General features: G+C 36.2%; 1 protein-coding gene and 1 long non-coding RNA gene across 2 annotated transcripts in view; one reads left to right on the top strand and one right to left on the bottom strand.

Annotated features, from left to right (window-relative positions):
• LOC145688245 (uncharacterized) overlaps positions 1–15,992 on the top strand; it is a 64,053-nt gene extending 48,061 nt beyond the window's left edge. Inside the window, exon 4 of the long non-coding RNA XR_014131862.1 lies at positions 15,698–15,992. This is a non-coding gene — a long non-coding RNA (uncharacterized LOC145688245). The remainder of the gene's footprint in view (positions 1–15,697) is intronic.
• LOC145687324 (uncharacterized) overlaps positions 1–18,867 on the bottom strand; it is a 213,524-nt gene that overhangs the window by 164,158 nt on the left and 30,499 nt on the right. The window contains exons 3-4 of the mRNA XM_081760782.1: positions 7,759–7,871; positions 6,316–6,447 (exon numbers count right to left, since the gene is read on the bottom strand). Coding sequence (XP_081616908.1) covers positions 6,316–6,447; positions 7,759–7,871 — 245 coding nt within the window. The remainder of the gene's footprint in view (positions 1–6,315; positions 6,448–7,758; positions 7,872–18,867) is intronic.

Consider the following 18,867-nt stretch of genomic DNA (forward strand, 5'->3'; position numbering starts at 1 on the left):
ACAAAGGCGAAACAAACTAATTTCTGTCCATATCTAATATAAATACATAGAGTAAATTATTTAAACAAAAAAAAAAAAAAAGGTTTAACCCCCCCCCCCCCAAAAAAAAACTGAGTTTAAACCAAAAAAACCTGTTTTTTTGTTTTTTTTTCAATAAAAACCATTTTTTTGCCGACCCTGCTTCCCAGGTTCAAACCTCATCTATGTTGAAAATTTGACTGAGATCGATCGGGTTGTTCAAGAACTATTAACTCACGAACATAGTCATATATATGGTGTCCAAAAGGAGGTATATAGTCCCGTACTGATCAACTCATAGCTTTTTATCATTTCTTATTGTTATCCATCAGGTAGACATAGTTTCTTTATTATTTGTTTTTAATGGCTTTTTACTTATGTTTTAAGCTCGGAACAGCCGAAGCAAATAAACCTATAAGCTAGAATGTTATACTTGATCAACGCAAGGGTGTATACCTACTTTTGGGCCACCCTATTATATATATATTGATTTTTGTATATCTTCCCCTCCTCCCCATCCTCTATGTTGCTCCGTCAAAGTGAAATGATAAAAAAGCATCCCAGGGTACGAACCTCATTTATGTTGAAAATTTGATCGAGATTGGTAATTTGGTTCAAGAGTTATTAAATTTATTTATATTTTTATAACTCCCCCTCTCCCTAAGTTACAACCACCAAAGTGAACAGATAAAAACAATTCCAGTCCCAAACCTTATCACTGTTAAAAATTTGATCGAGATCGGTCGGATGGTTCAAGAAATTAGGAGTCACAATCACAGTCACTTTCAATTTTATAATCTAGATTTCCCATAGTTGGTTTATAAAAACTGAATGCCGGAATTTTCCGAGTTAACTTTCTACAATGAGGAAAATAATATAACGCTGCTTAAGTCACGAAACAGACACAAGCGTTTTTGTGTGACGTCAAACATTGGTTTTTCTCTCTGAGCCGTGTTGAAAGCTTCAGGGAATCCTTTCATATTGCAGTTTCTTATTGTAGACCACAAATAAATTTAGTGGAATAGTGAAAGGAAAAGTGACACAATAAGTAAAATACTCACTGTACACAACATAACATGTTAATAGGACCTATTCTCCTCGTTTAATAAGAATTTTAGGAACGATCCAAAAAAAAAAAAAAAAAAAAAAAATGGATCAAAAGATTGCGATCTTGGCCAATAATTAGTTTTGGGATCAGGGACCACAAAATTTTTGAACTGCCCCTAAATAGATTTTAAAAAGAAAATAAAAAAATAAAAAAAATAAGCACATCATACTGAGTTAAGTGATAGCTTGGGTTTGGCTACATTGTATATGGTTCTCCAGATATAAGGCCAATAAGAAATTTTTTGCCTGAAATACAGGTATATTGGATCTTTTGATCAAAGAAGCTAAAATGGTGCATGATGTTCTACCATTTCAATTATTTTAAATACATATCAGCAGGATTATTTTACTATATTGTTAGACCAGAAACACTAGGAGTTTAACGACTACATCAATTCAAACTAAAAATAAATCACGCACAGATTGAGAATAAGTGACCATATTAGAGATACAAATAGCTTTTGTTTGTTTTGTAAGTTTGGCTTCCAGTGCTTTAAAAGTTCATGTACTATTAGCGCCTATACATTACTCGGACTCTTAATTGTACATACTGAAAATCTGTCGGAATACATATTATAAATGTAGTGAATCTCCATTATACAAATACTACGTCTACAAATATAGCACTTTCTGCACCAACAAGCTCTTAATGCATTTCAAAAAATCCGTACCCCACTGCATCATTTACATGTTTTCTACCATTTACTGTACATACTAGCTATTGGTTATCACACACCATTGCTACAATTATTCGTATTTTATTGCTATAAGAATCATTTTGTATGACTTATTTACTACTAGCTGAATATACCCATCCTTCGCATGGGGGCTGTATTTGGAAGCCAACGCCTGTGGGAGTACCATCATTTATTTCAGCCACCGCGAAAACTATGGATTTGACACTAATACCGGTCATTTTGGGCTATTTTTACACGTCTCGGTATCTCCCCCCCCCTACTTGAACCCCGGCCCGCATACAATGGTAGCTGAATTTGCAAGTCATTGCTAATGGAAGTGTCACCATTGATATCAGCGACCGCGAAAACTATGGATTTGACACTAATATCGATAATTTTGGATTACTTTTACATGTCTCGGTATTCCCCACTCACCCCCCGGTGACCCTCGGCCCGCAACCGAATAGGGTGAATATGGAGTTAATGCGATTGGATTTCACCATTGATCTCAGCGATCACGAAAACTATGAATTCGACACTAATATCGGTCATTTTCTACTACTTTTACTTGTCCCGGTAAACGCCCCTTGAGACCCTCCCTGGTTCGAATTTTGACAAAAACGATTCGCCTTGGTCTGGGGCCTGGACCAAGGTATCCGTGACCAAAATTTGGCAACTCTCGGTCAACTTGTCTGGTCCCCAGGCCGGTCCAGGTAAACGGCCCCCCTGAGACCTCCTGGTTCGAAATTTGAAAAAAAAAAATCTTTGTCTTGATCTGGGGCCTGGACCAAGGTACCCCTGACCAAAATTTGTAACTCTCGGTCCACTTGTCTTGTCCCCAGGCCGCACACAGACAGACATACAGACAGACAAACACACAAACAAACACTCTATTTCATTTATATTAGATTTTCTGTATTGCTGTTTTAGTGGTCACCGTGGTGCTTTGGAGTTGAAGAAAGCTATAGCAAAAAGAGGCAGACCGATGGTAAGGCTGCCGAAAAAGCATCATGAACGAGAGCAGGGCTCGAAAAGTTTTTTAAAGAGGTTGGCGCCAGTTCTTAAAACTAATCACCATAATAATAAACAAATACAATTTGATATATCGGCCTATATATTTTGGATTTAAATTATCTAGACGGCAGAGTCATATTCCCAGTATTCATGGCTACCTGAAGCACGGGATTTTTAGAACCTAAGAAGAGAAATATTAGTACATAACTCATTATGTATTCCACGAATTCATTATGTATTACATATGTTATTACTTTAAAATTTCAACTTTTTCTTTTCAACAACCTTACACGGAATAGTGTTCTGAACATATAAAGATACTTATAATTTTTCTCTCGTCGGCTCTGAGTGCGAATAATATGGTAGTACACTTGCAAAAGATTAGATTGTGAAAGTATTGTGTCTTGTACGTTTTCTGAGGTACAGAAGAAAAAAAAAAAGCATAAAAGCAAACATATGAAGAGTTCAGCCCTTTGATAAGTTTCGTCAGTGTAGACTAATTTCTCTCATATTGCTTCACTCACTGGAACACAATATTGTGTTTATTACTCGTCATGACGTACCACAAACATTCGTTATCAGGGAACACAGTGGATTAGTGATGGAGCGCGTCCTCTGGTGCGAGAGGTTCCTAGTTCGATCCCAGGCTACATGAGTGTGTTGAACAACATCGTGTTCGTAGTGTTTTTTCTCTCGATTCTGACGTTTCTTCCCACACGACACTACACAAATTCTTTTATAATCATTCACTTTCATTAATTATCCGTTTCCCTTAGCTTACAGGAAATATTCGTGGCACACAAAATTAGAAATCTTATTTCATTTCATTCAGTAATCAGTCAATTGTAAGCAGTTTGTTACCATGTTTGTATATTTGTTAGTTTGAATATTAATTCATGTGTTCAAAACACTTCAGACTATCTGTAAATGTTCACACGAAGTAATATAAACAATTTATGTTCCATTGGTTGAAAAAATTACGGTAAACGCGAAGATATTATGGTGAAATATCATTATTTATGCGTAAAGTAGTTCGATAATAGCACTGGAAAATTCTCAGAAAGTTCATGGATATTGATTATCATTTTAAGTTTGTGCATCCTAGTGTTGAACCCAGTAAAGAATTTAAATTATTTTTACTTTGGGATTTTTTGTAATGGGTAAATTTATCCACGACTAACTTCCCTACCAGAAATTAGCACTCTACTTTAAAGTTACTGCGGTTTTATATCGTTAAAAAAGAAACCTGAATAAGATTCGCTTCATAAGGTCGGTTGATTATCCAAACACGAGGGCGTTAATTAATGTATTAACTCAGGATGCAAACAATGTCAATTTACGTAAAGGTACTAAATAAAATTACTGTGACAACTGTCTTCATGTTTTTATACGTTTAGCATAAATTACAACTTTTAAAAAAACTGGAAAACTTGGGTGAGTATGTAGGTTCATAGGCACTGATCGTGTTGTACTGCTAAGGAAGGTAACACTAGTCACATTTTTAAATGGTTTAGTAAAGTCAATGCAATGACATTATCATAAATATATGTTAGAAAGTTTGTTGTGTAATCTTGCAAATTAACACACTACAACCTTGTTATATTTGAGAATTTTCAATTAATTGATTATAAACAAATAAAACAAATAATCTACTTTACAAAGAAACCTTAAGGTGTGATACATTTCATTCTTCCTTTTATTATCAACGTCGTAGACTTTTGAAAAACTTGCATCGTATCTTTCTTTAAGACGTTTCGCTACTGAGTGGCGCAGTTTCCCCTGAACTGACAGATGACGTATAAATATGGTGATCATTATTTTACGCACACGAGTAGCAGGCTGAAATTCAATCGCAAATTTTTACTAGTCAGAATCAACGCATGAGCCAAAAGTGTTTCCTGTAATCAGCTAGCTCTGAAGTATTTTACAGCGCAATAAATAATAATAATAATAATAATAATAATCAGTGGAAATGTCCATTGTCTGTAGTTCTAGAGAGGGACGTAACAGAGGCGGGTGTTGAAGGGCACAGCACTAATGCAAAATTAGAGATATCTGAGTTTCAAAAGGATTAATTTTGGGTAAGCAGTTAATTAGAGCAAGAACAGTATATCTAAAGTGGCCAGCCTATTAGGCGTATCACGAAGAACGCAGAAGGTGATGACAGGCTACGGAACTCATAGCAAAGTAATTTTGGCGAAGAATAATAGTGTTTGGGAGAGAAACCTCAGCGACAGGTATGGCTGAACATTGAAGATTACCATTAAGAACTGTAGAGAGAACGCGGCAAAAGTGATTGCAACTCATCAGCACCTGGGGGGCCGCGGTGGCTCAGTGGTAGAGCGTTCACCTCTGGTGCTTGGGGTCCCGGGTTCAATCCCAGCCCCCACCAAGTGAACTTTGTGGTGGACAAACACCGTGTGCGTGGGTTTTCTCTGGGTTCTCCCGTTTCCTCCCACTTTCTTCATTCCACCATTTCATTCATTACTCATCATCACCGTCTCCTTTAGCCTAACCGGCATAACCGTGGGACGTAAAACTCGAATATTTCATTTATTTTTCATCAGCACCTGGAACATCTTTATTGGCACAATCACACTTTGACACGAGTTCTGTAACCTAAACATCTGCTCTCACGTTACAATTTTCAAATCAATGATCTGCTAACCGACAATGATCTAACGCAAAGAAAATGCAAGGTGGAACGAGAAGACTGAGAACGCGTAATAAGGTCAAATGAGGCCTCTTTTACCTTACCTCCAACCACAGACCCCGCTCACATATAGTAGACGCCCAAAGAAGCTTACGAACACAGTCGAACTGTCTTCTTCTTACCATGAAACATAGAAGCATCTTTGTGAAGAAGTAGCCTAAAGTTTCCGTATTATTTAGATATTTTCGGTAATGACGTGCACATCCTATGGTTCAGACTTCCGGCCAATAATCCAAATTTTCAATATAACAGTGCGCCAATTCACGATCATATAGCTATTGAGTTGTGGATACATGATCGTCTGGATGAACTACATCCTTCCTGGCCTGCTCAATTTCAAAACCTTAACATTATTGATCATCTGTCGGACAATTTTGAATCTCAGACTTCGGCGCAGACTCCATCATCGCTGGCGTAACTGAGTGTTCATTACACAAGGAATGGTACCATACACCTTTGACAATCACTCCTGCTTCCATTCCATGAAGTATCAGAGCTCTTCTGCAGTCTAACTGTGATCCCACACAGTACTACTCAGGTAAGTTTCATTTTCTTCAGGTATTTCTATTATTTTATTAACCACGCAAACATCTGTATATTACCCTCACAAGTAAAATATATATTGTATATATTATCTTCCTTCTGACAAAATGTAAATAAACACTTTATTTGTATCTTTAACGTAATAGGACTGCGTTCTTGAAAGTCACAAACTTCAGAAATCATATAGTGAATAAATATTATATCTTTATAAATCAAATGTGACAAAAAAAAGTACGTGCTTACATCTTTCTTAAGTTCTCCAATCCTGGTAAACAGGCAATCCACGCTTCGCAACAGAAAGCTTAATTCAGTTCTTTTTCCACTTCCTGCTGAGCCATACAACAAGATAGTGATGTTGTAGCCATCCGCGACAGACTGAAAAAACCAATATAATATTATATATATATATATATATATATATATATATATATATATATATATACAGGGTATAACAAAAAGGTATGGCAAAATTTCAAGGTTAGATTCCTTATGGGTAGACAAGCAAAAAAAATTCATATGACCATATGCCGGGAAATGCATCGTTACAGAGTTACGGGGTGAAATAGTCACATTTTGGTTGCCCATCAATATGACTCAATTTAAACTTAAATAACTCATCCCTAATTAAACTAGGAAGATAATTTCGGTATCTCTGTGATTCTGAAAGACGAAGTTTTAAACCAATATGCATTTTGTGTATGTGGGGGATACCATGGCAGACGGGGGAGGATAAACTACGTGCTTTTTCGTTTTTTCCATGAGAATTCCTTCCCCCTTGGGGGTACACTCATAAAAATTTGTATATGAAGCAATGACGTAGTCCACTATCTGATAATAGCCTGTATATGTACTTGTTGCTTATATGGGGGGAGAAGGGGGAGGGTAAATTTGGCCAATTCTTTAAGTCTCAGTTTGAAAATTACATTTATTTTCAGGGCGGCTTCATATAAGACTTCTACGCAACAAGTGCATATACAGGGTATTACCATACAGTGGACTACTTCATTGCTTCATACACCATTTTTTTGAGTGTACCTCCAAGGGGCAAGGAATGCCATCCCCAAAATTCTGATTTAAAAAAAAAAAAAGAAAAGGTACGTGCTTTATCCTCCCCCGTCTGCCATGGTACCCCTCACATACATAAAATGCATATCGGCGAAAAGTATCGTCCTTTAGAAACACATTGATATCAAAATTACCTTCCTAGCTTAATTAGAGGCTGAGTTAGAGAGGTTTAAATTGAGTCACATTGAGGGGCGACCAGAATGTGACTGTCACTCCGTCAAGTGGCTCAATGGCCGTAATTCTGTGACGATGCATTTCTAGACATATGGTGATATGAACTTTCTTACTTGTCTACCCATAAGGAATCCGCCCCTGAAATTTTGCCGTACCTGTTTTACACACTATATAGATAGATAGATAGATACAGGATGGAACATTTATCTGAAAACGATATTATAGCTTTTAAAATGAAATGAAATCTTTGAGTTTAACGTCCCACCTTATGCTCTTTAGGCCAAGGGAGAGGGATGAATAGGGCAAGTGAATGAAAATAAAATAAGAACAGGATTTTACATTTGCATCTTTCTAAATCTCTAGATTATACTTTAGAAATTATTTATTTATTTTATTACACGCTTAAAGAAAGATATTATTCTATATTTATTTTTCAAAGTGGAATACCTTTATGGGAAAGGAAACTTCGTCTGTTAGATCTTTATCTAACGTACTGCATTCTACTATCTTGCTAAACTGAAACCTGTGTGATGATTTCTCAGGAATTTGACCCCTACGTTCTGTAAGAAAGAAAAAGTATGCATTACATAATTGCGAAACAAATTTTGCAACTGAATATTTTTCATTCTACGAGCTTTGCTTTTAATATACTTAAATCTGATTTAAACTACTCGCTGAGCAAAACAATACCTTTATTGTAAAAATTCAACAGACACTATCTAGCCAAGTGTTAGTTTGGCGAAACTGTTACACATTAATAATTTTACTTGTACAATAAACGTATTGTTTTGCTCAGTAGTAATTTAAATCAGATTTACGCAACATAATGAAGAAGTATTTACTACCTCTATGGCCTATGCAACCCGGGAGTTCAATGCTGTGTTCACGAAAGCTCCCAACTGACTTCTGTCCTTAGACAACTTAATCCAGTTTTTAATTTGTATTTTTATTTCTGCAACATTCATCTTAATACAGTATTGTCTTAACCTGCGTCTGGGTCTTCCTAATGGTCGTTTTCATATTCTATTTCAAGCTAAAATAGCGTTCTTTCTTTCTTTCAATCTGGCTGCATGATCTGCCAACCTGAACCTCATATACTTTCCTAACAATGTTAGGTAAACGGTATACATTATGCAGTTCATTATTATGAAGTTTCTGCCAGCTCCCATTCAGTTACTCTTGGGTCGGAATATTTAAGGATTTTATTCTCAAATACTTTTAGTCTAGGTTTTTCCCTCCAGAGTAAGTGACTATGTTTCGTAACCATACAACTTAACAGGCATGATTATCGTTTTATATATTTTAATCTTCCAATTTCTCGAAAAAATTCGCGAAGATAAAAAGTTTTGAACTGAATAATAACACGAATTTCCTCTGCTTTCTGTCGACATTTAATTTCTTAGTGGATATTGATCGGTCTGTTAATATTGATCCTATACATTTGAAAGTATCCCCCTTGTCGAAAGTATTATTTCATATTTTGACGTATCTATAAATTAGCAGTATTACGATCCCAGCGAATTTCCATGTATTTACTTTTCTATCCATTTACTTCTAAACCTATGTCCCTGCAAGCGTTTAATAAAACCTCAGCATTTTTTTTATATTTTTCGCCTATCATCCCCTATCAGATTTACATCATCAGCATACACCATAACCTGATGAAGACAATTCAGATCTAGGCTCTGGTTGCTATCTTTGATTTTCCTCATAGCGTACTCTAGAACAAAGATGAATAACATCGGCGACAACACATCTCTTTGTTTCAAGCCATTCGCGACATAAAAGCTCGTGAGTACGTACTTTCCTACTCTGACTTTACTTTGAGGTTCATTTAAACACATCTTAATTAATCTGAAGAGCTTTTTCATGACTCCAATTACGGTTCAGGGTAGTTCCGTGGTTGACGACACCACATAGATTAAAACCAAATTAGAGACTTTTTTTTTTTTTTGGGGGGGGGGGCTTGAAATGGCAGAGCAAGTTACGAAGCGGAAAAGTGTACACATTCATTTATACTTTATTTTTTGAAAAAAGATTTTCCAGTATATAAATTACTTAATTGATTTCTTTCGTCTTGATGCTAGGAGCATATCTTATGTCCCGACCATCACGAGAAAACTGACATTAATTTGATCTAATTTAAAAGTAAAGGACCTATAAAGCAAACAACCTGCAAACTTAAAGTGAATATTGTAGAAATGAATTAGAATATTTGCAAAAATTTCGAAAGCTGTACCCGACCGTCACAGTGATGGGTCGGAAAAACTAACGATAGTATAAAAAGGAGACATAGAACGATATATTTTTAGTGCATTTACGTAGAAGATTCACGATCAATTTCCGATGGAGTTATTATCACAACGTATTTACCATATTAGCGTAGTTGCACTGAAGATTCGTTGTTGATTTTCTGTGTAGTGTTTCGCTGTACTTCTTTAATCCTTTCGGACCCAAGTGGCCAAAGTGGCACACACGGGCGTGTCACTTTTTTAATCCGCTCCTGTGTGGACATTAATTAAAATATCGGTATATATATATATATATATATTGGCCAAATGTGAAATCTTTGATTTTTACGTCCCGCGGTTATGCCGGTTAGGCTAAAGGAGACGGTGATGATGAGAGATGAATGAAATGGTGGAATGAAGAAAGTGGGAGGAAACGGGAGAACCCCGAGAAAACCCACGCACACGGTGTTTGTCCACCACAAAGTTCACTTGGCGGGAGCAGGGTTTGAACCCGGGACCCCAAGCACCAGAGGTGAACGCTCTACCACTGAGCCACCGCGGCCCCTATTGGCCAAATGTGGTTGGACCATAGTTTATCATATTAGTTTCTTTCTCTTCTGGGCGTCGAATTTCTTTCTCAAATTTCAGCACGAAGTCAAAAATTCGAGAATTTTCGAATTTCCTTTTTTCCCTATAGCTTCCTTCGTTGTAGAGAGATCTCCTTAAAACTTGTCAGGTAGATACCTCGAATCATGGGCGCCCGAAGGGGAGGACAGGGTGGACACGAGCCCCCCGCCCTCTTACGAAAACGTATACGTAATATAGCAAACCACGTATATTAAATACCAGAAATACCAGATGTAATATAGCAACCATGGAGATGAGTCCCTCCCTAGAAAATTTTCTTCGGGCGCCCCTGCCTCGGATTGTATACCTAATTGTTGACATCAATTGGACCAGCCCGCGTGCAGTGTTCCCAACTAGGAAAATTAAAACTTCCACAAATTGAGGCAAAAAAATTCGAAATTTTTGTTTATAAAACCGTGCCAATATCAGGGTTCCCACTAGGGCTGTGCGATATGTCGATATCAGCTTATATCGATAATCGATATCGCAAATCAAATATCGTCGATATCGACATTCGATATCGATATTGTCGATATTCGATATTGGTGTTTGACACTGTCTCGAAAAAATTTGCTTCATATACTGTATATATATAACGCTTTTTGGCTCGTGATAGCAGCTGCATTTGCATTTCTTAACCGAATGAAACCAGACTGGACGATACTCGTATGAGGCAGAGAAATGCCCTGTTCCATGAGTCAAATTAATATAGGGTTTGGGGACTATGCCCCCCAACATTCTATGTTAATATTTAATTTTCGCTTTTGACTGCATTTCTTAACCGAATGAAACCAAATTTACACAGGATTAACAATTCGGTTCCTTTTAAAGATATGCCAAATCAGTGGTGGAATAAGGATGTTTCTATGTCTACGTAATCCACCTAAATATTGTATATTTAACTCGTATTATCGGCTGCACTTCTTCACCGAATCAAACCAAACTTTGTGCAAAAATTATATGGGACAGAAATTCTGTCCCATTCGAAGATAGAGCCAAAGCAGTGCAGAGCCGGGAGCTATGCCCTCCAAAATATTTCTCATCATAACATGGCTGCATTCCTTAACCGAGTCAACTTGATATCCTCACTACAATTAATGTTTGTGCTCTATTGCCATTGCGAGTGAAGAATCAAATGCCAGTGCTAATATTTGCTTAAATCTAAACAGACAGGGAAACCAGAATTTACTCGTTTTTTAGTACAAAGTAGGAATTTTCCGTTCTTTTGTATGTGGTTACTAGATGTAAGTTGAGCCACATAACTCAGGCCACTAAAACAAAACAAAAGCCTCCATTCTGTTATTTCACTACAAAGACTTACATATTCAGTTTAGGTAGTATCAACGCTTACCTATTTCTTTGGATTTTCTTAGGTATTAGAATATGCATTATTAGGTGCACTATTATTAGGACCTTTCTAAATTGATTTCATAAGCAAAACTGAATAATAGTATGAGACGTAAGTTTTAAATTTAATGAAAACATCAACACTTTTAGATATGAGTTTGCACAAAACCAATAACAAGAAACCTCTCAGTTCATATGGGACATGTTACGTCTTTGCGTAAAGCTCTTTAATATAAAAGATTACCGATTTAATAACAACATGAAAGAGATCTCGACAGATCGCTGGAATTTTTTTATTGAATATTAAAATAGAATACTACAAAAGAATATTAAGTCCAAGTGTTAAATTTTTAAAGGCAACGGATTATTTTAGAAGAACACAAGCACATACATCACACACAGAGAAAAATGAACAATATCTGTCTTGTTTAGAAATATGCCTATTAGCACTGAGTTTTCAACTAGAAATGTATGTTGCATTAAAAGTTCATGACACCACTATTTAGGAACGAGCTTTCTATTCATGGAAAGAAAATAAGTTGTTTCGCATATTCTGCAGTAAGTGAAGTATGAGCATCAGTTATGATATTGCATAAATAGTCTTTCCGATAGAGTGCTAGTACTCTGAATATACAAATATTTACGAGCCAGAAGAGCTAATTTTGGAAAGTAACTGTCATGAGATTTCCACCAGTGAAGTAGGTTTTCTTCCATATCTGTAGCCAGTGCTGTTATATATAAATCGAGGGAGAGATAGTAGATGGATAAATAGATAGATAGATATCTCTCTCCCTCTGTCTTATTAAACAAATCATACAAGATAGACAAAAGCAAATTTTTCACTGGATGCCACAAGTGACAAGTAGAGACCTTCACACCAACCTAATATAAGGTGTTGTGACGAAATTAGGTAGCACTGCGAATATCTTCGAAACGAATTATCCAAAATAGATGTTTGTCAAGAAGCATTGGAAAAACCTTAATCCAGAATGGATCAACAATTGCTGATAATGGTATATATGCGTTTCAAATGTAAATAGCCCTCACCACTGCAGTCATGTGATTTTAGTTTTCACTCTTGATATCTAACCGGCCCATTTGGAATTAAGAAATAATCATTTATACCTTATTCTGAGAGATCATATACAGAAGAACAAAGCTAAACAAACTAAAGCTTGCACGTTCTTGGTTATAACTGGGTAAAATTTACTGTTATGCCTAGGTATAACAAACGGTTTCGCAAACTCGAAATATTTTAACAACCGGTTCTAGCGAACCGGCTGAATAGCACCACTGTCTGTATGGCACTCAAAGATATGCATCGATTTCCTGTTGCAGTAAGGCATCAAATGATTAGTACAAAAGAGAAACAGGGATTCCCCGATTTTGCTTTTGCTGATCGGGTACGTCATTCGTCCATATCAGGATCAAATATTATTTGTGCGTGAGTTTAAAATACAACGCACGTGTTATGTTATGTTATAGAAAGAACTTCTCTCTCTCTCTCTCTAACGCATACCGCCACACGTGCACATTCACAAATGCATATACATGAAATACACACTTACACACAAATAAAACACGCATATTCTATGTCACCCTGTTTCACTCTCATTATTTCCGCAATGATGACCAATATGATGGCTGGGAAAGACAATTAAATTACTATTTTTATTAACTTTTTCTGAGGAAAGAGTGGTGGATTAGAAGGAACTCACGTCTGTTTTCTGAGACTAACAAGTATTCTGGGACATCCCCCATTGAAACGTTTTGAGACCAGATTGTCTATATCAACACGAATATTCAAGACCAATCAATATGTTGAATATCAATATTGGATGTTGTCGATATACGATATTGTCGATATTCGATATAGATATTGTCGATATTCGATATATCTATTTGACATTTTAATTGTGCACCGAACAAATTTACCAACAAAAATATATTTTTCGTACATGGCATCTTCATTGTGTGACAGTGTGACAGATATAATTAGAGGAAAAAAGGAATTATATTACAAGTTTTTCAACTGAATATGGAGTTGTGATTTCCTCATCTATAGACATAGTCTCATATTAAATTTTACTGAAGAGTATGTACTGTTGCGAAAATAGGCTGATTATGGAAAAATGAAATGAAATCTGTAAGTTTAACGTCCCACGATTATGCCGGTTAGGCTAAAGGAGATGGTGATAATGAAAAATGAGTGAAATGGAGGAATGAAGAAAGTGGAAGGAAACGGGAGAACCCCGAGAAAACCCACGAGCACGGTGTTTGTCCACCACAAAGTTCACACGACGCGAGATGGGATCGAACCAGGGACCCCAAACACCGGAGGTGAACGCTCTACCACTGAGCCACCGCGCCCCCCTAGGCTGATTATGGAGGATTGGTACTGGTACAAGGCACAGTTTCAGGAGGATAGTGCTAGTGAAGACAGCATCCAAGAATGGGCTGACCGACTAGTGAATGAAAGAGAGAATTTCTCCCAGCCAACCACCCAGTTGGGAGAAAGGAAACCCACCAATCATCCACACATGCAGGATCATGACAAATTATTATTCAGCACAAAAACAGGTACAGCAATCAATTAAAATCTTCATTATAATCATGAAAAATCTGACATTCAGTATTTCTGTACATTTCAAGGTCAGAAATGCATTTTTAAGAATGTTTCTACGGACAAAGTCAATTCAAGGACATTTCCAGGTTTTCCAGGATTTTCAGGACGAGTGGGAACCCTGCTATATGCCTGAGCACAAGTCAACTTACGCCAGTCAAACATTGGTCCTTTCTGAACAAAAGCGGGTACAGATCGTTAAAATAGGGTAATTAGGGGGTGCACGAAAAATTCGTATTTAGGTTCTAACCTTTGATTTTTCTAGTTTTCCCTGCTTTTCTGTTTACCGTAATCTATTTTTTGTAATTAGAAGCCTTGTTTCTTAAATATCGCCTTGATACTTGTAGTTTATATTAGTGGGATACCAATGTTTGTTTTAAGATTGTTTGCATCTGTTTGATGGCAATGTTTCCAGCCAAAAAATTAAATCCCGATTTTAGGGGAAAATTTTGGAAAAATATCCTGTTGTCTCTATTATTTCCCTCTTGTTGGTTACATTCAAACAAACTCACCACTATCTTAAAGCCTCGTCCTTAACTTACACAACGCACCATAAAAAGTTTCAGTAGGATAATTAGGGAAAGTACAGTTGAAGTTTATAATAAACCATGTTCTGAAAATCTTAAGAAAATGGGGAATTTCTGAGGTAGAATGAGATATTTCTTTTAATTTCATGCTTACTTTGTTAGATATCGCCATGATACTTGTAGGATATATTAATGGGGTACAAAGGTTTATTTTCAGATAGTTTGCGTCTGTCTGGTGGCAGTGTTTCCAACCCCAAAAAGTTAATTCCCGATTTTGAGGTGAAAAATCCGAAAATTTCCCTATCCCCCCCCCCCTATTACTTCCCTTTTGCTAGCTACATTGGCGCAAGCCTATCTGAAAGCCTTCCCTTTGGCATACAGAACGCACTATAAAAAGTTTCAACAGGATAATTAGGGAAGATGTACCTTCGGAATATCTGTTGATTTTGCTTCTGAAGCGTAAAAGTGTCAAAATTTCATGTGTATGATGACAAGAGAATTTTTTTTTCTCTCTTTGTATAGCAACCAGCGACTGCAGTTTCCACTGTACCTTGTCAACACACCAAAGATTTTTTTTAGTTGACTTGAACCTATGTGGCAACAGTGGTGCCAACTGCAAACAAATCTTGAAATTCGGTTAGGGAATTTTTTGTAAATTTTCACCCCTACATTTCCCTCAATAATTTCTCTCCTGTTGGCAACATTGCAATCTAACATAACCCAAAAATTAGCCACATCCTCTCTCCAAGAAAACAAGCTTTTAACCATATCAATCGGATAAATACTTTTTGACCAATAAGTCACTAACTGAAAATGTAGGAAAACGCCAAAAATGGCCTGGGTCCGAAAGGGTTATAGATTAGTTTCTGATATTAATGAATTAATTCAGTATTTTCGAAAACCTGTACTGTACACTTAGTTATTGACCTAAAATGATTTTAACATTATTTTCGAGTTATTCACTGTTTTGAGCACTGATATTGATGTTTAGTCTTGCTCCACATAACCAAAATATTACTCTGTTCTTACAGATATGAACTTACCTGAGAGAAAATCTAGATTGGGAGAGAAAATTACACAAAACCCACTAAAAGGATGCGGAACCTGAGAAAGCAGAAAGATACGCGTCGCAAGAGAAGGAAAAACTATCGACAAGCTTACGGAAGACACTGGAGCTAGTGAATTAAAGGAAAATAGACGGTGAGAAAGACAAAATATAAAAAAAGAGAAGCAGAAATTGACAAACAACGCTGCCAAAGAACATAATTATAATTTAAGAAACATGCTAACACCTGTTATCAATAATAAAAACAGATTTTAGTTGCATTTAATTTACTCATTTTTCTACTCGTCTCGACTGTCAGTTTTTAAAACTGGTGTTAGAAATAAACATAGAAGAAAATTTAAATTTCCACAATTAACAAACCTCTTAGTTTTTGAATGAGAATGCTCGCTTCATTCAAATGAAAAATTCTATAGCTTGTATTTTCCTGTTCTTCTGGTTGAAGGGGTCTAATACATACGAACACTTGACAACAACCCTGAAAATAAATTTCAATCTTATTATATAATTAATATAATTTATTCTCACAAAAATTGAATTGAAATCAGAATAACTAATAACAATAGTATTCATCATTCCATTTAAATCCTTTAGTTGCGTAAATACTGAAAGTTAGAATAGCAGAAGAATATAACAACAAACGCCTCGTCGACATCATAATGAACAGTTTTATAAGTCATGCTTTGATAAAAGGCTCCACTAGTGTTCGAAAAATAAAGTTTACGCCGTCATAGGATTTGAACTCGGAGTGGTCAGTGTGAGTTATACCTAATTATATACCACTTCAGTGATCTACAGACAAAATGCAATCAGTACTTATATATGTATGTACTAGCCTTCGGCTAGCTGGGGACTACGTCCCCAGACCCGCGGGTTTACTCGATCTACGGCCTCGTGTCTCTTATGTATCAGCCTTTACATCAAGAGTAAATTTGGTGCATTTGCTCTTAACATTTCCTGCATTTTGCCCGGCTGGGGGCTTCGTCCCCTGACACCCACGTTTACTCGGCCTACGGCCTCGCACCTCTTAAATCCACAGTTCTAGCAAATTTCAAGTATCTTTTCGCATTTCAACTATCAAAAGATAAGATTTTGTATCCTAAGAAAAAGCTCATTTAAATAACATGGGAATTTCTTCATTCCGCTTAAGACACCTTAAAAACTAAAAATATTCGCTTTTGGCAATTTACAATTTTCCTGCCGGTTAGTCTCGGAAGGATACAATCATACCAAATTTCAACATTCTAATCCTGCTAGAAGTGCCTAACATTTTGGGGTGTAGAAGATGTCCATATACATAACACAAAGAAGATTTTTCAGTTCCCCATAAAACCACTCTACAGTTAGATTTTTATTTTATTTTTATTTTTTATTTTTGGTGATTTACTTAGTTAACGATAACGAAAACACATAAGCATAACGAATTTCAAGTTTTTATTCCACTTCTAAGTACCTAAAATATGAGATTATAGGTTCAAAAAAAAAAAAAAAAAAGGCCCATTTAAATAACATGTGGAATTTCTTCATCGCCCCTTTACTCCCTAAAAATTGAAAATATTCACTTTTGGTATTTTTCCGGCAGGTTAGTCCCGAACAGCTAGTATAATGTCAAATTTTATCATCGTAGCCCTACAGGAAGTGCCCAATAATTTTGGGGTGTGAAATTTGTCCCATACAAATAACAGAGGGAATCACTCAAAAGTTGGACATTTTCATTTTTAGTGATTTACTTAAGTAACGCTAACGAAAATGTACAAGCGTACCAAATTTCAAGTTTTTATTCTAATTCCAAGTACCTCAACATGAGATTATAGGTCTAAAAAAAAAAAAAAAAAAAAGGCCCACTTAAATAACATGGGAAATTTCTTCATCCCCCCTTTAGACCCTCTAAAAATTAAAAATAATCACTTTTGGAATTTTCCTGTCGGTTAGTCCCGGAAAGCTACAATCATGCCAAAATTTAAACTTTCCACGTCAACCCGAAGTACCACTTTACTTTATGTCAGTTCATAAATTGAACGTCACTAACTCCTAATCTCCTAATCCTGATCAAATTTTTGACATAGATGCTGTTCTGGCCTGGGAGTGTTTTTAGCTATTCACTTTGACAGTAAAACTTAGGGGAGGGGGAGTTATGAAAAAATAAATAAAACTTATAACTAATGAACCACCCGATCAATCTCAATCAAATTTTCAACATAGATGAGGTTCATGCACGGGAATTTTTTTTATTATTTCACTTTGATGGAGCAATATAGGAGATGGGGAGGAGGAGATATTCTAAAATCAATATATATAAAAATAGGTGACTATGTTCGTGAGTTAAGAACTCATGAACCACCCGATCAATCTCAATCAAATTTTCAACATAGATGAGGTTCAAACCTGGAAAGTTTTTTATCATTTCACTTTGACGGTAGACCTTAGGGGAGGGGAGGGGAGGATGGGAGATATATAAAAATGAAGAAAACTTAGTATCTCTTGAACCACCCGACTGATCTCGATCAAACTTTCAACATAGATAAGATTCGGGCCTGGGATGTTTCTTTAGTTTCATTTTTACGGTGCAACGTAGGGGAGGGGGAAGGGGGAGATACATGTAAAAAAAAAAAAAATAAAAGTGACTGTCTTTGTGAATTCATCACGCTTAATCCTTTTAGGTTCTAGTGCCAATTTTTATATTCTGAAGAAGTGTCTTCATTATTCGATTTAAAAAATATCAATAAAGCTTTTTACTTCGGGCTTTTTGTTTTCCGAAGCATAGAGGCATTGCAGAACACGTTACATGTGGTTTTCCGCCTTTCTACGTCGAGACGTAGGGGTTATGACGTCATAACCTTTTAAAAATATATCTTTTCGTTGGGCCTACTTTTATTATTTTTTGACGGGCTTTCTTTGGCACCTAGAAGATTGATATTTTGCACAAACATTCAGTCCACCGAGTAATATTTATCAGATTTTTTTACATCTATGCGTAAACACCGAGTGCTTCAGAGGGACAAAAATGTTTTCTTTTAAAAAAAAATTGAAAGAATATTGTAACCAAAAAATACTTTTTTAGCGATTTTTATGCCTCAGATACATGGAGACATGTGAATGGTACCGTTTGAAAAGCTGTTTTATCCTGAAGAGAATGAG

The sequence above is a fragment of the Thermobia domestica genome, chromosome 6, assembly GCF_964235325.1.
Source record: "Thermobia domestica chromosome 6, izTheDome1.hap1.1, whole genome shotgun sequence".
In the NCBI taxonomy this organism is placed as follows: domain Eukaryota; kingdom Metazoa; phylum Arthropoda; class Insecta; order Zygentoma; family Lepismatidae; genus Thermobia; species Thermobia domestica.